Raw genomic sequence first — 25,092 nt, 5'->3', positions numbered from 1 at the left:
TTCCTACAGACCTCGCTGCAGCTCATTGTGGTAAAAGAGAATATGTTTTCACAGTTTTGAATATTGAGCACAGAGCAAAAATAATTATAGATCATATTTCTGTTAAACAAGGAATGATTAAAATGATTTACGGTAATGAATAATTTAATGGTTTTTGATTTGTAGATTTTTGAGGGAAATGAGTAAGTTATCGTTAAAAGTCTCTACAGGACAGCGGTGCTTTCTTACAGATGTTACGGTCAGTCCAGTGAAAGACTGCTAAAAAAAATACAGTAAATTCTCAGTAGAAGGATTGCCAGCAAGTTACTTATAATTCCTAACGACCTGACTGTGATTACAGGATACTTATGTGTTTTTATAGGTTAATGAAACAATTAAAACAAGCAAAGGAAACACACACACAAAGAGTGGCGACTTTCAACCCGCAAAGATTATCCATGTAGATATTATTATTGTAGACACAACAAGACTTATTTTATGTTGAAGAAGCTATGATTTAAAAAAACAAACATTAACAAAACGAAAACATAGATAGCGCTGTTATTTTAACTAACAGTTTTGTTTAAAATTTTTTAAATAACTGTGTACCATAAATTTACAGTCACAGCCAGTCAGGCTTTTATTTTGAAAAACCATCACCAGAAGTGCAGTTGGTCACGCGGGCTGCCTTGACGTTTGTGCCCGTGCGTGTTCGCGCTGACGCCAAAAAAGAAAATCTTCCACAGCTGAGTCCCGCCTTTCCCCCGCTTGCTAAAAAGTGATCCATTGTATTGTTCGCATCCCCGTTCGCTTCCTGCCAAATACTGAGCTTCTGCGCTGACCAGTTTCCTCACAGACAACAAAAGCGCTTAACTAAGAAGTTTTTAGTCTGCCATGTTTTATAAATGAGGATTTTCGCTGAAAAAACGACGCCATCACTCTTAATAAGTATTAACAAAACTGCACTGTGCGGTAATATCGGGTCCGGCAGGGGGCGCGCTTTTTAAGCGTAAGTCTCACTGATCCAGAGTCCGATGTTTCAGCTTTTGCATATGTAACAGACGCCCTGAGCAGGAGGAAATCTGATCTGGAAACAGATTCTTTTGGCAGATGGATGTGCGTTTTGTTTTAAATAACCTACACAGCGCCGCGGGGCGGTGCTTGTCCCACTTGTTAATAGAGAATTCGGCTGTGCGCACGCGGTGTATTCCGGTGATAAAATAGAGCCACAAGCAGCCAGCGAGCAGGTCAGAGCGGAGGAATTCGGCGAAAACGAAAGCCGAGTCTCCTGCTCACAGTTACCGCTACCACGAAGAGCTCCGGGGCTGGGTCCATGATAGCTCAGCAGGGACACATCTTAATCTCACGCGGCGGGGCATTCTGGAAGAGACGGAGACACCTCGGGAGGATGTCCCACAGCGCGAACCGGGAGTGAAAATCTTCTCAGCAAGATGTGAGATGATGCGGGAGAAAACTGCGACGGAGGCCAGCGACATGGTGTTGGTCCGGAGCTCGGTGAGTGCCGTGGGTTGACGTCGCCGGCCAACGTCGGTGTGAGCGGGCGATAAAAGAGGCTAACGACTGCTTTAATAAGCGGATTAAACGGCTTTGATGTCCCGCTGACAGCCATGTTTGACTCACCGACAGAAGCTAATTCAGTTAGCCTGACACGGAGCGGTAAAACAGGAAGCTAATTAGCTGTTAGCAAACTTCGGGCGATAATTAAAGCTTAAAGCATCCAAACATTAAACTGTCGCCGGTCTGGTTCGGAGGTGTGAATGTTCAGAGGCTTTAATTCAGGAGAAACACCGTAAAGAGCCTCGGTAACAAGTAAAAGTCCTGGAAACAGAGTATTGCTGCAGTGAAAGTCCGGAACTAAACCGAAGTACTGCACTCAAATTACATTATAACACTATTACAGTAGTATTACTCCGGCATTAATACAAAGTACATGAAAAAGTCACGATGGGTGTTACGTTCGTTTCTTTATTATCTTTAATATTTTTTGAATAAAGTTTTAAGTTTGTTATTTGAATGATCCTAGGATAGATATCATTGTTTCAAATTCTTTTAAATGTATGTTATCTATTGAATCATTTCAAGTAGTTGATTTGTTTTTGATTATTTATTTTTCTTTTCTTGTTTTAAATGTATTCCTGTATTTGATTGGTAATGGAGTAGACTGTATGTAAACTGCCATACATGATGTTTGAGTGCACACACTAAGCTCCTTCTAAACTGTATTCAGAGGTAGTTTGTAACCAGAGCCAGAAAATTCAAAGTGGGATTAAAGTGTAGGTTTAAAAAAATGAAATATTAAAATCAGATGTCAAAGCAGTTAAGATCATGTAGCTGTCTGTATTTTTAAAACAAATGCGTTTATAAGGAGAGAAACAAAGCTGGGGTGTGGTTATCATTGTCCATCATTATCACTGCATTTCATCCATTGTTGTTGTTTTTTAAAAGGGTGTAAACACAAATGATAGTTGGATGGATGTGACGGGGACGCACTGATTGTAAAACTCCAACCCTCCTGCCTACACCCAGGGTTTGGTTTGTTGTGGTTGCATGCACCAGGTATTCACACTGTTGAAATGTCAAATTCATTTGGAGAGCTACTGACGTCCCGTCAGCCTGCAGCGAGCGTCTGTGCTCGATGGAGGCAGCGTCCAAACTATGTGGTGCGACTGGTCTTTGGGCCACTCGTCAGCCGGCTGTGCAGAACAATAAAGTTCTAACAAACAAACAGCTGAAGTGAAATGGTGTTAAAGACAAAGTGTCCGCTGCAGCCGCTGTCTGGACACTTCGTGTGTGTGTTTTCTTTCGTGCGTCTTCTGTTCCCTGTGACCTCTGCTGTCACTCTTCTCTGTATCGGTGAGGTTATAAACCAATCAGCATTCGACCTACGCACAGCTGAGCTGCTGGGTGTTTAGAGGACAGTGCAGGAGAACGTTTGCATAGGTGGAAAATCCCGTTGTACGCAAATGGAGAGCATCTCTGCTGAGCCGACAGTGCTGTCTCCACATTTACAGTTTCCACTTGTCTTTGGGGTTCAGACTGTTTGAAGACACCCAAAGTGTTGTGAAGCTACATCAAACAGTGTGGTGGGAAGCCTTTTTGCAGATTTTCTTTGCAGTTGTGGTTACTACTGTTTGCACGATGCCAGCAGCTCTGCAGATTTTGCCACATTAAAGTTTCCATAAACGCAGGCGACACTCTTCAGTCGACTGAACCTGGAGGCTGAGCCCATGGCGGCATTTACTCCCCACAGAGCCTCAGACTCAGAAAACTGCAGTTCCTCCAATGTCCAGCAGAGGCTCCAGCAGTGAGTCAGTCCCCACAGACGCACCTGTTTAAGAAAGAAAGTGTACTTTATTGGTCCCCGTGGGGAAAATCCCTCTCTGCATTTAACCCATTCCCTCAGTGAAGCAGTGGGCAGCCATTGGGCGCCCGGGGAGCAGTGTGTAGGGATCGTACCTTGCTCAGGGGTACCTCAGGGTAGCTGTTCAGGGGAATCGAACCCCTGACCTTCCGATCATGGGGCCACCACTCTACCTACTGAGCTATCCTCTGCCCTGTTTAAATCCAGCTTACTGTTACAGAGATTTATAAAACCACTTACCTGAACGCACCTTCCCTGTCTCAGCCCCGGTAGTTACAGCCGCGCTCCTCCAAACAGTTTCTTTTTCACAAGTTTTAACAGATCTGTGAAAACAGCCTTTTCTTACTCTGCACCGTGCTGCGAGCTTCAGCTGGAGGACAGATTATGTGGGTTAAGTTCCAGCTGATGAGGAATCACTGGAGTCGGTACCTCCTCCTTCCTCTGCTCCTCTTTAAGACGTTCTCGGTGTCTCGCATACAGCGCAGTCTTATTAGCCCATAACGACGCTGAGTTTATTAAAAATGAAGAAGCGATGCAGCTGAATGCTGGAGGACAAACGTGTCTGTGGGTGATGCTTCCACTGGCTTTTAAAGCACTTTTCTGAACTCTGATGGGTCTTAAAGTGAAAGCAGCTGCTCTAATGTCATCATGTTAGCGGGACGCATCACAGGAAGTGAGGTTAATGCGTCTGCCTCTCTGCTCGCCACAGCACGGCCGAAGCCGAGCCAGAGTGACTCATGCCGTGGTGGTGATCTTCTTGGAGTTCTTTGCGTGGGGCCTGCTCACCACGCCCATGCTGACCGTAAGTACACGCACACCTTTTGCTAAAATGTGTAAAGTGTTAAAGTTTTCATGAAGTTTTCAACCTTTTCCTGCAACTATAAACCCCAAAGTGGGATTATTAAAACCTTGAATGTGTCCTCGCTGAAAGCATCACATGACCAAAAATGATCTACAGGCTGATGTAATAAAGGGCGAACCATCATGGCGTCTACGTGCTGAGGAAGTGAAAGTAGTGTGTTTGTGGTTTCAGGTCCTGCGCGATGTGTTTCCTCAGCACACCTTCCTGATGAACGGCCTGGTGCAGGGGGTCAAGGTAAACCGCTCGGCTGTTTACTGTCAGCGCAGCTTTCAGCAACTTCTCCTCAACTTAACGCTTGTTGAATATTACGATATCATGGCGTCTCTGAGTTTGTATTTCTCTGTCCGTTTAGGGTTTCCTGTCATTTCTGTCGGCTCCTCTGATTGGTGCTCTGTCAGACATCTGGGGCAGGAAGTCCTTCCTCCTCATGACAGTGTTCTTCACCTGCGCCCCCATCCCCTTCATGAAGATCAGCCCCTGGTGAGACTAACGCTCTTTCTCAGTAATCTTCCTCTCGGAGATAAAAACATGAGTGAAGAAGTAAAGAATTACGTGCATTTAAATTTTTGGTTACAGCTTCAAACACGAGCACAACACAGAAAATGGCACATAGCACATACGACACTCTTCATAAAACATGAAAGAAACGCGACTAATCAGAAGAGAAGGATACAAAAATATTCAAAGGCTAAGTAATCTAACTGAGGAACGGTCGACGTCACGATCAGCAGAGAGCTCGTCCCTTGATCGTTCTGTTTACAGCTGAGAAACGCCGTGTTTCACAGCTCGCTGAGCTCAGCTCAGTTTGAAATCAGAGCATCTGTGGTTTGTTTTGTTTATAGTTAGCTTGAAACTGGAACCCTGCTAACCGCCAACTCGACTGTAGCTGCACCCACTGTAGCTGCATGCCAACATCATGTGGAGAGTAGAAAACAGTAGAAATATAATCGCAGACTCCTTATACGCTGATATGCCCCTCAGCAGGCTTACAGCCGTAACCAATCAGAAGAAAGTTGTATGAAGGAGGTGGAGCTAAAACAGCTGCTTGTAGTCCTGCTGCAGACTGGCTCCAAGAATAAAGATGTCGTCTTATGTTTTGACTCCTTTTTAATGTCCTCGATAATAAAAATCACATGTAGAGTAAACTGGACTCTGGGCTGCTTACAGGCGTGTTGGACCACATGTAAAAATCACAGTGGCGTGAAAACAGGCTGAGTAATCAGTGTTAGCTGAGGAGAAGGAACGACGGCTCCATTAAGCTAGCAGTAACAGGCTGCTGCTCAGCCGTGCGTGACAGGAAAACTCTGGACTCTAATCGCCACAGCTGTCACATGTTGATCATGTGAGCGGCTCAGGATCAGCAAACACGCTGAAGGCACACTGGCCTCCTCCTCCTCTTTTTCCTGCTTTTCACCCAAACACAGGAGTTACAGTCACTTCAAAGTAAAAAAAACGCACCTATGTTGGATTTCTGCTGGACTGCAGCAGCGATCAGCTGATGTCTGACTGTCACAGAGTCACATGGTTCATACATTTCACAGACTCTCCAATAAAAGACTAGATTAGAGTGTTTTTGGTTTAACGACCGTAACATCAGAGTCACAAGACGACAACGCTTCCCTGAAAGCAGAGCGAAAACGTTAACTCTTTAATCCTCACATCACAGGAAGTGAGGTTTCCTGTGTGTGTGTGTGTGTGTGTGTGTTTAACAGTGAGAGAAGTTAAAAAGCATGATTCGATTATTTTGAATTTGATGTAATTCCTGAGACACTCTATAAGTCTCACAGAACGCTGTTTCCCCACCTGAGGGGTCTCTTATTTTGAAATAAAATGGAGGTGTGTGTGTGTGTGTGTGTGTGTGTGTGTGTGTGTGTGTGTGTGTGTGTAGGTGGTATTTCGCTCTCATCTCAGTCTCCGGGATTTTCGCGGTGACCTTTTCGGTAATCTTTGCCTACGTCGCCGACATCACAGAGGAACACGAGAGGAGTACTGCCTACGGACTGGTACACACACACACACACTCACGCAAGCGCACACACACTAACTAAACAAAACATCCATGTCATACATTTCACTTACAAATATTTTAGGATGGTTGAATCGTAGAAATATTTTTATTAAATGTTAAAAGTCACGATGACTCACAGATTATATCAGTTATAGTCACAGATGTAAAAATCAAAATTCAGTAAAAATTTGAAAACAAGTTCTTAATTCCAAATTTTATTTTCAGAAACTGAAACATTTTCAGGTTTGTTTTAAAATTCTGACGTTTCAAGTTTGAAGCCCTGCGCCTGAGGTCAAAGGTGGGTTATGTGCTGATTTAACCTCCCCTCCCTCGCCAGGTCTCTGCGACCTTCGCGGCCAGCCTGGTGACGAGTCCGGCCATCGGGGTCTACCTGTCTGGGCAGTACGGAGACAGCCTGGTGGTCCTTGTTGCCACGGTGATTGCTGTGGCAGATATTGCGTTCGTGTTCTTCGTCGTCCCCGAGTCGCTGCCGGACAAGATGAGGCTGACGTCCTGGGGGTTCCCCATCTCCTGGGAGCAGGCCGACCCCTTCGCCGTGAGTCTTTTCATCGCTGTTACAGCTTTGACGTGCTCTGCGCTGACTGATAGATCGATTGATCGATATTTGTGTTTTTGGTGTGTTCAGTCTCTGCGTCGGGTGGGGAAAGACACCACGGTGCTGCTGATCTGCGTCACCGTGTTCCTGTCCTACCTGCCTGAAGCCGGGCAGTACTCCAGCTTCTTCCTCTACCTGCGACAGGTAACGCACAGACAGCTGTGACCAGCATGTGCTGGATAGACTCAGGAGGTCAAAGCTACACGTTCAAGCGCAGGAACACTTATTTGTTCCCTCAATCATCAGGATCAGGAGAGTTATGGGATTTAAATGATGAAGCATCTCCACCTTTATTCAGTGCAGCTCAGTGAGTCCCAAAGTGTGGCTTGCCACCCCCTGGTGGGCCCTAAAGGTACTGCAGGAGGGCTAGTCAGACATTATATTTAATTATTTTAATTGTGTATTTAAATTTTAAATTACCCCCCCCCCCCCAAGAATGAAACAAAGATAAAAGTGATGTTTTTTTTCTTTGCCATACGCAGATTATTAGAAAACGAATATGAATCAATGAAAACCCGAAGGCGGAAACACTGACGAGGTTTTCATCTTTCAGGTGATCGAGTTTTCTCCGGCAGCCATCACCGGCTTCATCGCCATGGTGGGAATCCTCTCTATAGTCGCTCAGGTACGCTCGTCCTCACAGAGTCGCACCGTCTGCTAACTTTATGTGAACGTGTTCAGCCGACAGCCAAAGACCCGACGATGTTAGAGAGAAACAATCCTGAAACTGTTAACCTGCTGTGGCTGCACGCGCGTCTGTTTGAGATAAGATGACTCTTTACTGTCATTGCACCGTCATCTTTAGCACAGAAGTACAGTGAAACTGTCCCACGTCGGCAGCGAGCGCAACTCAACACAATGCAGTAAACTTGTAAAGTGGAGAAAAGATGTGAAGAATAAATTAAAGAATGAGTGTTCACTGTGCATTAATGCCTCAGCTCTGTAGGTCGCCTCCAGAGATGAGCCCACCATGGTGGCATCATCTGGGTGGGTACTGACACAGTCATGTGTGCCCAGAGTGTAGAGTCGGGGGCTGAGGAAAGATGGGGACCGACTGTAACTCTACACGGTCAGAGAGAGAGTCTGATCCAACAGGGGGTGGTAACAGGAAGTCCAATATCCAGCGGTCCCTGTTAGTCCGGGAGCATCGTATTAAAAACAGCTAACGCCCGCGTTGTTCCGAGTGGGAGACGGTGCCGTGGAGCGTCTTCAGCTGAAAGTGTGATTTTTTTTTTTTTTTTTTTTTTTTTACTCTAAATGCATGCTGACGTCACAGTGTTTGTTTCAGGTTTGTTCATTTAGTTTGACATGAAAAGCTGCGGTAACCCGTCACACAGACGACAGTTTGTCTTTCTAAACCCTGTAAATGTGTTGCGTCCTGATTTCTTCACTGTACGTCTCGTGTCTGTCAGACGGTCTTCTTCGGGGTTCTGATGAGGACCATCGGTAAGAAGAACACGGTTCTTCTCGGCCTGGCCTTTCAGCTGTTCCAGCTGGTCTGGTATGGCTTCGGCTCCGAGCCGTGGTGAGTCCCAGCGTCTCGCCCGTGTCGTTTCCTGTTTCCTGTGAATGATCTGACCTAAACGTTTATCTGCTCGCGTCCTTACAGGATGATGTGGGCAGCAGGAACTGTAGCGGCCATGTCTTCGATCACCTTCCCGGCAATCTCTGCTCTGGTGTCACACAGCGCCTCACCTGACCAGCAAGGTGAGTCGAACCTGACCGTCCGAAGGGGCGTGTCTTAAACAGGGTCTGTGTGGCCGTGGTTTGTATCAACATCTGACTGTGTCACATGGATGAAGGTGGTGCAGATGTGACTGAGGCGTCTGTGTGTTCAGGTGTGGCACAGGGGATGATCACAGGTATCAGAGGCCTGTGCAATGGTTTGGGCCCGGCTCTCTACGGCTTCATCTTCTTCCTGTTCAATGTGGAGCTGAACGAAGGGGAGCCGATGGCAGGAAGATCCACAGCAAGCACACAGGTGCGTAGAAATGCGCCTTGCTGATTCTTTCCTCGCTGTTCTGTTTCCCGTAACGAGTCGGTTCTCTCTCCGTCTGTAGAAGCTGGTCGTCCCGGGCCCGCCCTTCCTCTTCGGCGCGTGCAGCGTCATATTTGCTTTAGTTGTCGCCTTCTTCATCCCTGAGCGCCACCAGCTGGCCGAAGTCAAGACCTGCACCGCCAACAAGGCCGGCAGCAGCTCCGCCGCACACGCTCAGAACGGCAGCCCTCTTGCCGTGCCCATCAGCGACACAGAGGACCTCGAGCCGCTGCTGCAGGACAGTGTCATGTGACTCGTAGGCAGTCTGGCCAATTACAAAACAGAGTCTTGTATGCAAGTCCCTCCCCCTGTTAAAAAAAAAACAAACCCTCTCTTCCCCCGATCCAGACCGTCGGGGAACGTTAGGCGGCGGCCTCCCCGGCAAACCGCTTTTTATCTCACTGATATCACTCACCTGTGACTCCTCCCATTCTTTGCCCAGGTGTGTTTGGGCAGGTAGAACCAAAGGGCTTTGAAGTCTTGCCTCAGTAAGAGTCGAGATCTCTCCGTTAAAACAGATCAGCAGAAGTAAAGTGGTCGTGTAGTCGTGCAGGATCGCAACGTTTTACTTTACGAGCCAATCGCAGCGAGGACGGGACCAGAGAAGCCAAAGCAACTGACAGCAGCCTCCCATACCTGTCAGTCAGGTCTGTACCTGACTCCACCCGTCAGGTTCGCAGAGGCGAGGCCATCAAATGCTCCTCATTGTACGGGCAGTGAAAGCTGACACTCAAAACTACGTTGTTGTTTTTTTTTTTTTTTTTTTATGGGGGGGGGGTGTTTTTTGGATCGGAGGGCGAATCTTGGCGAGGACGAGGAGGTTGGAGCTGCTCGGGATTGTGGGATACAATACCAAATCATGATGAGATCCAGGTGTTTGTTTTCTGTCTGGATCTATTTGCGCTCAGACTTCCCGTCACACAGAGCATGTGCAAACTGACTGGCTATGATGTCATTGCCCTCTCCCGTCAGGAGTTTGCATATTTGGGAGAAATCCGAGTAAATAAACGGCGTGAAGCTGGAGGCGTCATTTAGCTCCGCCTCATTATTTCATTATTTGGTCTCCCAGTTTAATAGTTTTAATTTACTAATGTGGCGTTTTTGCTTTGAGCTGCAGGTGTGGTCCTTTTGTTTCAGTGTAGATTTTCCTGCGTTGATCCAGTAAACGGGACTCGGTTTGACTTCAAATCAACATTTAAATGCATTTCATGTATTTATTTATTTATTTCATTTTTCTCAGCCCTGATTTCAAACCTCCGCCCTATAGACGGTCTCATGTTTTGCCTCCTCCCATCCTGTAGAGGGCGCTGTACTGCTGTTTTATAGCCTAAGGCTGGACGAAGTCTGCAGGGTTGGAGTTTTTACAGCGTGGATCAAATTAATATCAACGATTTCACTGAAAACCGAGTTTTCTCTGAGCCGCAGTGACAAGTGATGGCTTTAAGGACAGAGAGCACCACCTAGTTTTTGCCATTGCTCCTCCCACAATCTGAGCCTCTGCGGGTCACCACCTCCTCCTCCTCGTCTTCTTCTTCTGTTTTAATACTTGAAGTTTGTTTCTGTTTGACCTGAAAGTGCTCTCCCCGTCCGCCTGCCCCTTCCAGGTCGGACAAATCAAACGCTCCAAGTTACTGATGCAGTTTGAACCTTGGCGGTCCCGAGGCGGCTGCTCACAAACCAACCGGTGCCGTGTTTTATTACTCTTTTGTGCTTATTTTGCCTTTTTGTTACAGGCTGTATTTCTCAGAAGGTCAACAGATCGGTTTAAAAAACCTGATCAGTCGTTTAAGTCGAGTTTTCTCCCAGTTCAGGTTAAAAACCATCGCATGTGCGCTCTGTGCAGGTTCTCACGTTTGCCCCTTAAAGCTTCAGCCTTCATGATGGGTTCATGTCACGTATGTATTTTTGTGCACAGAGCTCCGGCGGTCCTGGAGGTCTCTTCATGTCCAGTTTGAACCAGTGAACCAGTGAAACCAGTTTAAGAGCACATGTGGGGCTCCAGCTGTTGCTTAAAGACAGATCGATGAATCAATGATCTTGTGAACCAGAGCACAGGTCAGGTGCGTTTACCTGCACAGCTCGGCTACTGTAAGTGGAATATAACTCGTGCTGCATTCAGGCTCTGTTTCTGTGTGGGAGATGATAGTTTTTGACAGTTTAAAGTGACCAAAGGTTCTCTGACAGATGACGTCACCTTTGAGTGGTAGTTCTTCCTTATTTTTCCTTTTTTCCCCTGAATGCAGCATGAACGTTGTCATGGCTACAGGAACGCCTGATCATCCTGTTGTGACGTTGATGATGATGTAGCTCAGAAGCACAATCGACTGTTAGAGAAGCTCTCGGCTTAATAACCTTTAACCTTTTAACCCTTAACGCCCACTTGCCGATGATGTCAGATGGTTTATTTTCCTATGCTCACCGAGTGTCCTCAAATGCCTCGTGGAGAGTCTTGGATCCCACAGTAGTTTCTCCGAGTACTGAATGCCTTTCTGTCTGGAATATTCTTTAGACTCAGTCCAATTTAAAACTGGATCATTGGAATTTTTTTTGTCTTAAGTTCACAAATTTGTGTCCTTCATGTTGGAATTCAGAACCTAGATTTAGTGATCCGGCCGGATGACTCAATCATTCTTCCTGCTTTTCTGTTAAATCTGACGATGAGATGAATATTCTGGAGATTAGGGCGGCTGATTGTTGACTCCATGATTAAGAGCGAGTCGCTCCATCACGTCGTCATCGTGTCATAAAGTTTTTAATGAATTTCCCCGTTGATGATTCTCCGAAACTGTTCATGAAGTGAAACGTGACGTTTTTAAATGTCAGCTTGTGTTTGGTCACACAGACGATGGAGGCTGTAAATCCTCCTCAGAGGCTTTTTTTTCTCTTTTTTTACGGTGAGGCGTGAAGGCTGACGCGCCAACATGGCCGCCGCAGAGACTGACAGACATTCCCAGATGTTCCTCCTCTTCCTCCTCCGTGCAGACCTTTTGCTGATTGCTGCACTTTAATTTCTCTGAACGTGTGCCTGAATCACTCGTGTTCATATCACTTTTATATTTAAACCGAGAGACGTGTCACGTATTTTGCTTTTGCTCTTTTATCTTAAGAACATAATTTTGAATAATATCTATGATAACGTGAATATTAATAACAATAAAGAGAAACGTGTGACATTTGAAATGTGTTTATTTTTTATTCAGTTTAATTTGACTTTTTTTATTTAAATTAATTTTTTATTGATTAAAACAAAGAAAAGTATTTGTTTTGCATTTTATTTCCTTGTTATTTTTTCTTCTTTACTCTAAATTCAAGAATAAAAAAAAACAAAAAACCAACATTTCCTTTATAAATATACAAAGTCCACCTAACGATGCAGCGGTTTGTCGGTCCTCCCTCAGCAGCAGTAACCTGCATGATGGCTCTGTGTGACATCATCAGTGCTTCAGCTCGTTCATGCTCAGCTCTCTGAAGCATTCGTACGTTACTTTGGTCAACAGACAACATGAAGTGTTCTGATTAAAGATCGACCAAATTAAACTTCAGTTTATTTAAATTAGAAAGTTTGTCAAAAATGCGCCCATTATTGAAAAATGTGTGTTTACAAACATTAAATAAAAATAAAGTCACAAACGTCTGAATCGAAGCAGCTTCAGTAAAATTCACAAATACAAAAACGTTTTTCTCCATTTTACAGAAACTTAAAAAAAAAAAAATTTTAAACAGCAAAAACTTTTCTATATTTTAATGCACAAATCAAAGCTGCTAAGTTCGTAACTATGACAACCACAGAAAAATACACTAAAAGAAATCATAGAAATCAAACCTGATAAACAGAAAATCTCTATTTGGTCACAACTTTCACACTTTGAACAAAAAACTACATTTACACAGAAAACATCAGCTGATAAATGTGAGAAATGTAAAAGTGAATAAAAATCAAATCTGCTCAGGATCACAAAGAAATCAGCTTCAGTCTGTTTTTATTGATTTCAACTGAATTCGATTTTGAAATGAAGAGATTTAGACAATCGACATCTTCAAAACTAAAAGAAAAAAGATTCATAAATAAAACAGTTCAGTGATCGATTAACAGGAATTGGAATTGATTTTATCTTCATCAATATTTAATGTAAATATATGAAAGTTGACGCGCATCCAAAAACACATTTCGACTGTAGCGTCTCGATTTTTGTTAAATATGATTTTTTTTTTCCATTTGATGTTTTAATGTTTGAAGTCTGACAAAAAAGCAACCAGCATCAGAAATAAGCTTTTTTTTTTTTTTTTTGGATTTTTTTTCCTGTAACTTTTATGTGAGCATGTCTCTTTATGTATTCGGTTTGTTGTATCATACCCAATAAATATACTCTGAATAACATCTTACATGCAATACTTAATTATTAATTTTAATAATGCAGTTTGAAATAAATTACAATGACCTGAGATTAATGCATTCAGTGTTTACGTGAACGTCCTGCTGATTTTATTTTTCCCAGATTCAACGATTTAACAATAATTAGTTTAAAAAGAATATTAATAAAGGACTAAACTTTAATATGTTATCTTATAATTTCGAGCTAGTATGAAAGATTAAAAACACATTTTCACGTCACCTCCCATGTTAACCTCTGTTAGCATCCTCTTTTGAAATTCCTCAGTGCTGTCATCCTTCAGTCATCATCCTCTCAACCTTCACTGGCTTCCTCCTCCTCTTCCTCAAAGCAGGCAGGAAATGGAGACTTTGGTGGTGGCGTAGGGGACGGTGTCTGGCATGGGACAAACCCCCCCAAAACACATGAGGACGGGTTGTTATGAGTGTGAAGTTTGATTACCGACAGGACGAAAAACACTTAGTAAATATTACAGTGAAGAGTGTTCCTGTTATTAATGAAAAAAAACCTGAAAACAACTAATAAAGGTGATTATAATAAAGATGATTCAAAGAAGAGATCACTAATCAGTAAAAGTTTTCTGATGTATTCATTTAGTTAACTTTATTTTTTTATACACTTTAAATCCAAACAGAAAATTCAAAAACGTCTCCACACAGTTTAAAATGAGAATATTTCTGATGATCTCGTCATCATTAAGTTCACACTTTACTTCAGCAAAGCTCTCATATTTTAGACTTTTGTGTAATTGTAAAGTAAAAAGGTGAGAATCTGGCGCTGAAACTCACCTCTGTCCTGCAGTGAGCTGATGTACGCTTCAATGAACTCTTTCTCTCCACTATCCTTCACCTCCTCTGCCTCCCTCTGCTCCCTCCACCTCCTTCTCACACCCTCTTTCTTCTTCTCCTCTTTCTTCTTCTTCTCGTTGCTCGCAGGGTTGTCGTAGAGGCGAATGAACCTGAAGAAGAGCAGAGACAAACATTAAAAAAAGTTCTGACCCCTCTGAGCTGACTCACTTCAGGCTGCTCCTCTTCGTGAAACACCGCTGACCGTGACCTTTTGTGGCCCTCTGTGGGTCTTATGAGTCACCAAATTAATGATGAAGGCCAGTGGAAATCAAATTTACCTCTTACAGCAGACTTACTGCTGTAAATACAAAAGGTCTGAGAATGGTTCCCTGTGGAACACCTGCACTGACTTTAAGGAGTCCTGAAACATTTCTGAGGTTCTCTCTGAGCGCAGCTTTTCCACATGAATGCTGTAGTCTACTGAAGCAGCTGTTCTGATAGTAACCTTATCTGACTCCAGATGTAGTTTTAATCCACCATTGACACTCAAGGTTTTTGTTAAGCAGGACAAGTTCAAGATGGTTCGGTAATCATTAGGGATTAAGGTTACCACCTTTATGTAATGGGAACATCTGTGCAGCCTTCAAGAAATTTGGAATTTTACCCTATTTATCACTGCGCCAGTTGTTTTCTGACCAAGAAAAAAGATTTCTTGGCTTTATAAACAAACCATTTAATAACACAAATCAGATGTAGCATGAAACTACAGAGATCATACAAATCCACTATTCTTAAAATCAAAAATTCTAAAATTCACAGATCTGGTTCATTTTCTCACAGCACAAATTATGTATAAAGCAATAAATAACCTGCTTCCTGACAATATTCTAAAAATGTTTTCTAAAAGGGAACGGGGACACAATTTGAGGGGGGAATTAAATTTAAAACATCCTCGTATCCGTACAACATTAAAAGTTTTTGCATCTCTGTGTGTGGAGTGAAGCTGTGGAACAGACTAAGTAAGGATATGAAGCAAAGTCCAATTTAAGGATATGGTTTTTACAGGGAAAAGGTAGAGATTTGATAGGGTGTTCTTGTCTAATATTTTCATGTGTGTGCGGGTGCACGGGTATGTTGGTGTGGGTATATATATATATATATATATATATATATATATATATATATATAGGTTGTGTATCCTTGAGGTGTTAATGGGGTTATTGAAAATGTGTATATGTGCGTATGTGTATATAAACGTATGTATGGATAGATAGAAACATATGTATATATATATAAAAAAAATACACATGACATAATGTAATTGCTAGATAGATAGTGGAAAAGGGGTGGGATTAAATAAGCTTATGCTTCTTCCTGCTCCTTTTTGAACATGAACGTTATTTGGAGTTGTGGTTGCTCGTTTTCCTTTTGTTTTGCTTTGTTCATTTGTCTCTTTTAATTCTATTTTGTTGTACTTTTTCAACATGTTCAAAATAAAGATTCAATCAATCAATCAATCAAACTGAGGAGCTGGTGTGGAGGTGGGTTGCAAAGTGGTCTGCAGAGGCTGCAGCAGCTATAAGCTGGTTAAAGCTGCTGTGTGACATTTGCCACCTGGATGCGTGCTGGGTGGAAGTCTGTGTAGGTGTGGTCTGTGTACTTGATTTCGGGGTTGTTGCAGAGTTTAGTTGGGATGCAGGTGAGTTCGTCACCGCTGACAACGATCGTCGCCAGCGTGGTGATGTTGGCGAGACAGTGAGGGAGGTAATTGAAGTTGTTCTTGTGGATGAACAGGGTGACGAGCTGCTCCAGCCTGCAGAGACAAACATAAGCATTCAGACCTCAGGACGCTGACACCCTCCCCCGAAACACTCAAGAAGAGCTGCTGTCACAGCTGAAGCCCAGGTGATCTGCCTGGTGATCCACCTGGAAATAGTGACGACATCATCAGTCACCTGTCCATGTCCTGCGGCAGGTCGGTCATGCAGTTGTTGCTGAGGTCCAGCAGCTGCAGGCTCGTCATCCTCAAAGCGCAGATGGGGATCGAGACAAACCTGTTCTCCGCGATGTCCAGGTGGACCAGCTGCTTCAGGCTGCTCAGCTACAGAGAGACGATGCACAGTGACATCATCAGCACAATGTCCAGCAGGGAGCGACGTCTCTGGTTTAAAAAGAACTGATTGGATGGAGTTCTATGAGCCTCCTGCTAACTTGACCTGAGGTCTACCTTACAATATAAAGCACCTTGAGGTGACTGTTGTTGTGATTTGGCGCTGTATAAATAAAGCTGAATTGAACTGAACTTGACCTCTGAACACCATCCTGATGGTCCTGAAGGACAGTTCAGCATTTTTGGGGGGCAATAGTAAATTTGACCCCTGATGGCGCTTCAGGTGTTCACTTTAATCCCATGCTCAGTTCTGCAGAGTGTCAACCTCCGGGCCTCAAGAATAGAACAATAATCAACGCTGCAGTTCCCCTAATTTCCCACCCGAGGAACCAACAGTGAGTTTGTCCCTCAGGTGCTGCCCAAACAGAAACCGGCCAACGCCTACAAACTCTGACATTCATCTTTCTCTCCTTTGATTAATCTGGACAAAGGAAACCAGCAGAGACGCCACAACGCTGCTCATCTCTTCCTTTAGTTTCAACTACTGAAAAAGAAAATAACTTTTCTTGAAGTACAAAATCTTACTAACTGTTTAACTTCTACCAAATGGTGGAGCCTTAAAAGCACATAAACAGGCAAACAACATAGTTCATCATCTTAAAGTTTTTGTGACACTGAGCTGCTGCCAGGGACTGATGATGGATGTACAGCTTGACCCTCTCACCTCAAACGGCAGCTCGGACAGGTTGTGGTTTCCCGCGAGCTCGAGTCTCTCCAGTTTCTCACAGTTCCCAAGCTCTGGAGGAACTCGGGACAGTCGGTTGTAGCTGACGTACAGCTCCCTCAGCACTGTCAGTTTACCTTAGAATACAGACGGAGGAATTATTTCGGTATCGTTTCCCATCCTCTCAGGTCGTTCAGACTCTGTTTGTGTATGACTCACCAATCTCGGGCGGCAGCTCAGTGATGGCGTTTTTGGGGATGTCCAGAACGGTGAGCTGGGTAAACAGAGCCAGGTAGTCAGGCAGTTGGCGGATCCTTGTTCTCCTCACGTGCCACTCTTTCAGGTAGGTCATCCACTGCAGCTCACGGGGAAAATCCTGCAAATGATTTTTTTTAATCACTCTGGTTTCCTGAGAGAAAGCAAACTACAACACGTTTAAACCACAAACTTTTAACCAACTTACCATCCAGCGTTCTCCCTCCAGCTGGAAGCTCAGTTTGACTTCATTGGGATCCTGCTGGACTTCCTGACACTGCTGCTGGTCTGACTCTAACAGGTATACAACAACGTCAGCAGCAACTACAGCAGAGTTTACTGTAAATTCATGTATTTAACTAAACTGAACGTGAAGAAACATCTGATAGGACACATTAGCTGGCATTAAAATACAGCCTGGCTATAGTTTTGTGTAGTACCAATTTTGTACCACCAGATGGCGCATTGACTCAGTGTAACATGCACCCGAAAACATTTGAAAGAAGCTCAAAAACTTTTTACATAATGACATTTTAAAAGGTCCTCTCAGAAAACGATGCAGCCCAACCTTCATCCCTTAAACTCTTCCTAAGATGACTAAAATTAGCAAAACTAAGCTTAACTCTGTTATTAAACAGTCCAGTGGTGGCTGATTTTGTAGTTGCATACAGTTTTCCATCTGGTGACTGTATCTGATGATTTTATGTCAGTTTTGGTGCCGTACGCCTGCCAGGACGCTGGACGACTCGTGCAGGCCTGTCCACTGTGTTTACCCATGCACAGCTGAATGTCTGTCAAGGTCGACCTCTCCAGGTAATGATGCAGCAGGTTGAGCTCGGAGGTCTTCAGGGTCTTACAGTAGATGCGATACTGCCACTCCTGGTCGATCCTGCGCACACAGAAATGTTAACCAAGTGTGAGCAGCGCCACGCTGATGTCAGATCAAATTTCAGCTGCGTGGATGTTCCCGTTTATCCTCCAAACTTCTGACCTTTCTGCCGTCTGCAGGCCAGACTTCACTACGCTGCGTTATAAATAGTGCGCTGTGTGTTCACACGGCTGAAATCGGCCATGACTCTCACACTTTATGAGCAACAACAGTCAGCTGGGTCTGACTCAGTCAAGTTCAAATGCTTTATTTACTCAACAGACCATGGATTGGATTTCTCAGATTTAGCATTTAATCTGTTATTAGACTCAATTGGTTTCTGTCAAAATGTAAAAGAACCCACCCACCACTTTAATCACACTCTAGATCTTGTTTTAACATATGGCATAGAAACTGAACATTTAACAGTGTTTCCTGAAAACCCTCTGCTGTCTGATCATTTCCTGATAACATTTACATTTACAATAATTGATTACACAGCGGTGGAGAGTAGACTTTATCACAGTAGATGTCTTTCTGAAAGCGCTGTAACTAAGTTTAAGAATATAATCCACCCACTGTTATCATCTTCAATGCCCTGTACCAACACAGAGCAGAGCAGCTATCTGAACGCTGCTCCAACAGAGGTCGATCATCTTGTTAATAATTTCACCTCCTCACTACGTACGACTCTGGATACTGTAGCTCCTGTGAAAACTAAGGTCTCTAATCAGAAGTACCTGACTCCGTGGTATAATTCTCAAACACGTACCCTAAAGCAGATGACTCGTAATCTGGAGAGGAAATGGCGTGTCACAAATTTAGAGGATCATTATTTAGCCTGGAGAAATAGTTTGCTGCTTTATAAGAAAGCCCTCCACAAAGCCAGAACATCTTACTATTCATCACTGATTGAAGAAAACAAGAACAACCCCAGGTTTCTCTTCAGCTCTGTAGCCAGACTGACAAAAAGTCAGAGCTCTTGTGAGCCAACCATCCCTTTAACGTTAACTAGTAATGACTTCATGAACTTCTTCACAAATACAATTTTTATCGTTAGAGAAAAAATTACCAGTAATCATCCCACAGATGTAATATTATCTACAGCTACTCTTAGTACCATTGATGTTAAGTTAGACTCTTTTTCTCTAATTGATCTTTCTGAGTTAACTTCAATAATTACTTCCTCCAAACCATCAACGTGTCTTTTAGACCCCATTCCTACAAAACTGCTCAAAGAAGTCCTGCCATTAATTAATTCTTCGATCTTAAATATGATCAACCTATCTCTAATGATCAGCTATGTACCACAGGCCTTCAAGCTGGCTGTAGTTAAACCTTTACTCAAAAAGCATCTCTAGACCCAGCAGTCTTAGCTAATTATAGGCCAATCTCCAACCTTCCTTTCATATCAAACATCCTTGAAAGAGTAGTTGTCAAACAGCTAACAGATCATCTGCAGAGGTTTATTTGAAGAGTTTCAGTCAGGTTTCAGAGCTCATCACAGCACAGAAACAGCTTTAGTGAAGGTTACAAATGATCTTCTTATGGCCTCTGACAGTGGACTCATCTCTGTGCTTGTCCTGCTAGACCTCAGTGCAGCGTTCGATACTGTCGACCATAATATCCTATTAGAGCGATTAGAACATGCTGTAGGTATTACAGGTACTGTGCTGCAGTGGTTTGTATCATATCTATCTAATAGACTCCAGTTTGTGCATGTAAATGGAGAGTCCTCTTCACACACTGAGGTTAATTATGGAGTTCCACAGGGTTCAGTGCTAGGACCAATTCTGTTTACATTATACATGCTTCCCTTAGGCAGCATCATTAGAAGACATAGCATACATTTACACTGCTATGCAGATGACACCCAACTCTATCTGTCCATGAAGCCAGATAACACACACCAATTAGTTAAACTGCGGGAATGTCTTAAAGACATAAAGACCTGGATGGCCGCTAACTTAGGGCTGCTCGATTATGGCAAAAATGATAATCACGATTATTTTCACTGAAATTGAGATCTCGATTATTTGACGATATTTATTTAACCCTTTAAGACCTACCATAGAACCAAGTCCGCCAGAGCTTATATATATATTTTTTTTTACATGCTGTAGTGCCATTTGTGGGAGCATTTCAAGTTGCTATACATCAATACAACTGTTATAGCCCATATTTTAATACTATGTATGCATTAAGTCCATAGTAATTACATAAATTGCAAAAAAGTGCAATAAACCACAAAAAAATTGAAAATCTTTTTTCTTTTTTTACATATATTTCTAATTGGGAAAATTTAAGAGGCTTATCCCTCAAAACTTTAAATACAAAAAAGTTGCAAAAAATAGTTTACAACAACAGGAAATTTATTTTGAGTGTCTTCATAGTTTTATTTTGGAGATACAGCAATTTTTATATACTGCAGCAAAAACAAAAAAAACAATCCCATGATGCAAATTTGCAAAGAAAACAGCATCAAAATAAACTATTTCTAGCAGTGCAATTCGAGTTCTAAGCATCCCAGCAACTATTCAGAAAAGTCAGACATGACTTATAAAAACACCAGTATAGGCTTTTAAGGCCTACAAGTAAAAAACTACATTTTCCGCGAAAATGACGTCACTTCCGGTTTCGGCCAGAAAATGGCGGACATGCGATAGTTCGAATTGACGTCTTTTTCAATGTGGGAAGTGTTATGAACAGCTGATCGATCGGCAAAGCGTGTTTCTGGAATATTATGTTTTTGTTCCTGCAAGCCCTTTTTATGCAATTTTTGCAAAGCTTTATGTGGAAGGAAACCGTGACCAAGGACAAGCTGATGGCATAAGATGTAAGTACAACTCCTCCGGTTTCATATGCAAAACAAACTATTGCGCTAGCTTATGCGGTTCCGGTTCTACAGGGATTTAAAGGGTTAACAATAACAATGTATTGAATAATGACTTTAAAAAATAATATAAAACAGTGTGCAAATACTGATAACAGTGCAAATGTTTGCAATATAAGAAATAAATGAAAAATGTAAACATCTGTGTTTAGTGAACTTTGCAGTGTTGCTCTGTGGTGCAGCTACACTGTAACAAAGTTTACACACTGTGTCTACTTGATCCACATCTGACTGAACCCATAATGTTTCCACACCACTGAAGTTTTTTTACCTCTCTTTTCAACCAACAGCAGTCACTCTCCTCTCCAAATAACTTCTGCTTAGCTTTCCGAGCTTCCCTTGGGTCCTCTTAATTGTTGTGACACGTGTTCGAAATGCAGAGAGGTGCGCTCGATTTGCCACACGGAGTAGCGCGAGAGTAAAGCTTGAGGGAGGGGCTAATAATCGGCTCAGTCATTTTTAATGATCGTTGAAAGCCCAGATCGTAATCGTGATTAAAATTTGATTAATTGAGCAGCCCTACGCTAACTTTCTGCTTCTTAATTCAGATCAAACTGAGGTTATTGTACTCGGCCCTGAAAATCTTAGAAATATGGTCTCTAAGCAGATTCTTACTCTGGATGGCATTACCTTGGCCTCCAGTAACACTGTGAGGAACCTTGGAGTCATTTTTGACCAGGACATGTCCTTCAATGCACATATTAAACAAATATGTAAGACTGCTTTCTTCCATTTGTGCAACATCTCTAAAGTTAGAAATATCCTGTCTCAGAGTGACGCTGAAAAACTAGTTCATGCATTTATTACTTCCAGGCTGGACGACTGTAATTCATTATTATCAGGAAGTCCTAAAAACTCCCTGAAAAGCCTTCAGCTGATCCAAAATGCTGCAGCAAGAGTCCTGACAGGGACTAGAAAGAGAGAGCAGATTTCTCCTGTTTTGGCTTCCTGTTAAATCCAGAATTCAAAATCCTGCTCCTCACATACAAGGTCTTAAATAATCAGGCCCCATCTTATCTTAATGACCATGTAGTACCATATCACCCTATTAGAGCACTTCGCTCTCGCTCTGCAGGCCTACTTGTTGTTCCTAGAGTATTTAAAAGTAGAATGGGAGGCAGAGCCTTCAGTTTTCAGGCCCCTCTTCTGTGGAACCAGCTTCCAGTTTGGATTCAGGAGACAGACACTATCTCTACTTTCAAGATTAGGCTTCAAACTTTCCTTTTTGCTAAAGCATATAGTTAGGGCTGGACCAGGTGACCCTGAATCCTCCCTTAGTTATGCTGCAATAGACGTAGGCTGCCGGGGATTCCCATGATGCATTGAGTTTTTCCTTTCCAGTCACCTTTCTCACTCACTATGTGTTAACAGACCTCTCTGCATTGAATCATATCTGTTATTAACCTCTGTCTCTCTTCCGCAGCATGTCTTTTATCCTGTCTTCCTTCTCTCACCCCAACCAATCACAGCAGATGGCCCTGCCCCTCCCTGAGCCTGGTTCTGCCGGAGGTTTCTTCCTGTTAAAAGGGAGTTTTTCTTTCCCACTGTCACCAAAGTGCTGCTCATAGGGGGTCATATGATTGTTGGGTTTTTCTCTTTATCTATGAAGCGCCTTGAGGCGACTTTTGTTGTGATTTGGTGCTATATAAATAAAATTGAATTGAATTGGTTCGGTTGAGCAGAGTTTGATTCACAACAGGCTACAAAATCCAACGCTATCATGACATCATCACCTGGAAATCCTGGCATATTTGGATAAAAACACTTATGGGACACAAAGGTGCTGATGTCAGCTTGACCAAAGGCGGGACCTCCACCAGAACGGCATCGCTGGAGATACTGGCTGCTCGATATGTTACCGTAGCGTTAGAAGATCAAATTCTGAGGAAGTCTAACTCTGCTGGCGGAGCTCTGGAGATGGTGAAAAACCAAACTGCACTTCACAAACCTGCAGACTGGGTCCTGACACAGACTCTCAGTAAAGAGCCCGTCATGAACATTAATGAATGACAGTTATGTTTTGACCTGATCAGAGAGTTCTGTCTCATCTATTGCAGCTGTTTGTGAGCCGGTCGTGGTCCAGAACAAAAAGCACACCTGACACCTGGCTGGTTTAAGGTGGGCAGGCAGACTTAAAACTACAAATGCGGGCCAAATGTTCTTCATCAGTTCTGTGGGTTTTTGCGTCTTACCTGGTGAGGGCGCTCTGCTCGATCCTCTCCTTCTCCTTCTTCTGCCTCTCTCTGTGCTTCTTCACTCGGACCTCCCACATCCCTCTGATCAGAGAGAGATCGTAGACCGGGACGTCCAGCTTCCTCTCCGGACCCATCTCTGCTGCTGAGGAGGAGGAAGAGACCAGGATCATTATCTGAACATATCCGGCTTTAAGTTTAAACAGATTTACCCAGAAAATTTTTCTGTAAAAACCTAAAGCTGACTAATGAGCCACGTTTTCTTCTTTGCCTCTTTCTTCAGCTCATCTCTACGCTGATAACAACATCTGAAAGGTTAAAGAGCATCTCTGAAAAAGGAAGCTGAACATCGCGGGAAAGTGAAGTCTAGAGCATTTACAGAAACTCTCAAACAGGACCCGGCAGTTTAAATATAGACTCTGAAGTAAAACTACCCAGAGTACATCCACACTGAGCTCTTTGTCTGGAGCTCAAGGGTCACGTCTGTTTCTTCTTTGTTAAAAATGATCAGCTATCATTCAACCATGAAAGCTGCAATTAAGTTGTAAACCAGTCTGATCTTTAAATATAAAAGTACTGATGTTTATGAAATGACGCCATCGCGACGACACAGGAGGGAAAATTCTAGAAAGACATCAACAAGTCTGAAAGATGTAAAAAAAAAAATTTTTAAAAACTGAACCGTTTTTGAGGGAATTTACCTTTTTTAAGTTTAAACGCGCAGTTTGGACTGAACCACCTGAAACCTCTAAACAAAGTGAGACAGGAATGGTTCAGTCTGAGAGACAAAGGGCTCTCCTCCACATGTTCAGCACCTCAGAGCTGCTGGTCTGACTGAAGACACTTCCTGTTCCTGTGTGGATCGTACCGTCTGTAAACGCAGAGCAGCCGAGGCTGAGAAACTAACGTGCTCTTACCTAAGAGTCCTGCTCCAGACCGGCTGTCCGCTCAGTGACCAGCTTGTTTACTGACACACACACACACACACACACACACACACACACACGTGATATGATCGTGTGTATGACTCAACAAGCTATTTTTACCAGCTGAGATATGACTCCTGCTGTGTCACATGACACTTATACATGAGTATTTATGTTTATGTTCATTATAAGCATAAAACCTGCAGTTCCTCTAACGTCCAGCAGAGGCAGCAGAAAGAAACAAACTCTTTGGTCTGTAGAAAAACTGGTTAAACTGGCTTAAAGTTTGCATCATTGGGGGCGTGGCCTCTTTGACTGACAGGTGGTAGCTCTCTGCTCAGCTTCACCTGAACTGGACCATGATTGTGCTGTTACTAATAACACGTCTGCTGTGAGGTCGCTGTACTAACATACCGTCCAACAAGGCGACAGCTTTACTGAGTCAAATTTGAGGATTTTGATTGGATGCTACTGAACACTGATCAGGAAGTATCTGTGTGAGGTCATCATCTCAGCATGTGAACTTTTTAATCTGACAGTGAAAGTGTAGTAAAGGAGGGTTCAAACCAAGGGGAATGTAAGTATGCCGTAACAAAAGTAAAACTCTGACAGATAATTCTGCTTTATTAAGGGAGGAAGCTGAAGGTAATACATGTTGTGACTCGTGAAAAAGCAACACTGACAGAAATGTGAAATGATAAAAAAAGATGTATTCCCGCAGTGCCTTTCAATTCAGTTCAATTTTATTTATATAGCGCCAAATCACAACAGCAGTCGCCTCAAGGCGCTTTATATTGTACAGTAGACCCTACAATAATAGATACAGAGAAAAACCCAACAGTCATATGACCCCCTATGAGCAGCACTTTGGCGACAGTGGGAAGGAAAAACTCCCTTTTAACAGGAAGAAACCTCCAACAGATCCAGGCTCAGGGAGGGCGGGGCCATCTGTTGCGACCGGTTGGGGTGAAAGAAGGAAGACAGGATAAAGACTAGGGATGGGTACCGGTATGGCACCGGTTCTGGCATAAACAGTAGTAACCAGACCGAAAAACAGCGC

The 25,092-nt window shown here is 43.2% G+C and overlaps 2 protein-coding genes across 5 annotated transcripts; one reads left to right on the top strand and one right to left on the bottom strand.

Moving 5' to 3' along the window:
* Positions 1-1,154: 1,154 nt before the first annotated feature.
* slc71a2b (solute carrier family 71 member 2b) lies at positions 1,155-12,065 on the top strand. Its single transcript, XM_004575319.6, has 12 exons — positions 1,155-1,494; positions 4,071-4,163; positions 4,395-4,457; positions 4,576-4,703; positions 6,112-6,226; positions 6,569-6,787; positions 6,878-6,991; positions 7,401-7,472; positions 8,260-8,372; positions 8,457-8,554; positions 8,686-8,828; positions 8,908-12,065. The coding sequence occupies exons 1-12, from the start codon at positions 1,438-1,440 to the stop codon at positions 9,136-9,138; spliced, it is 1,446 nt and encodes a 481-aa protein (XP_004575376.1). The 5' UTR covers positions 1,155-1,437; the 3' UTR covers positions 9,139-12,065.
* On the bottom strand, positions 9,627-24,106 carry lrrc2 (leucine rich repeat containing 2). Of its 4 annotated transcripts, none has more exons than XM_004575318.5 (10): positions 24,024-24,106; positions 23,107-23,251; positions 17,927-18,042; positions 17,362-17,447; positions 17,118-17,274; positions 16,899-17,035; positions 16,020-16,165; positions 15,725-15,877; positions 14,065-14,234; positions 9,627-13,651 (listed from the first exon to the last, which is right to left on the bottom strand). In XM_004575318.5, exons 2-10 carry the CDS (start codon positions 23,241-23,243, stop codon positions 13,602-13,604), a joined length of 1,152 nt encoding a protein of 383 aa, XP_004575375.2. In that variant the 5' UTR covers positions 23,244-23,251; positions 24,024-24,106; the 3' UTR covers positions 9,627-13,601. The 4 variants fall into 4 exon arrangements, with proteins under 4 accessions (XP_004575375.2, XP_076747384.1, XP_004575374.2 ...); XM_076891269.1 differs by having other exon boundaries at positions 23,107-23,248; positions 24,024-24,047; XM_004575317.5 differs by lacking the exon at positions 24,024-24,106 and adding an exon at positions 23,808-24,017.
* Positions 24,107-25,092: the final 986 nt, after the last annotated feature.

This window comes from Maylandia zebra, linkage group LG12 (assembly GCF_041146795.1).
Source record: "Maylandia zebra isolate NMK-2024a linkage group LG12, Mzebra_GT3a, whole genome shotgun sequence".
In the NCBI taxonomy this organism is placed as follows: domain Eukaryota; kingdom Metazoa; phylum Chordata; class Actinopteri; order Cichliformes; family Cichlidae; genus Maylandia; species Maylandia zebra.
The sequence above is the reverse complement of the archived record's forward strand: the minus strand, read 5'-3'. Positions and strand labels throughout refer to the sequence as shown.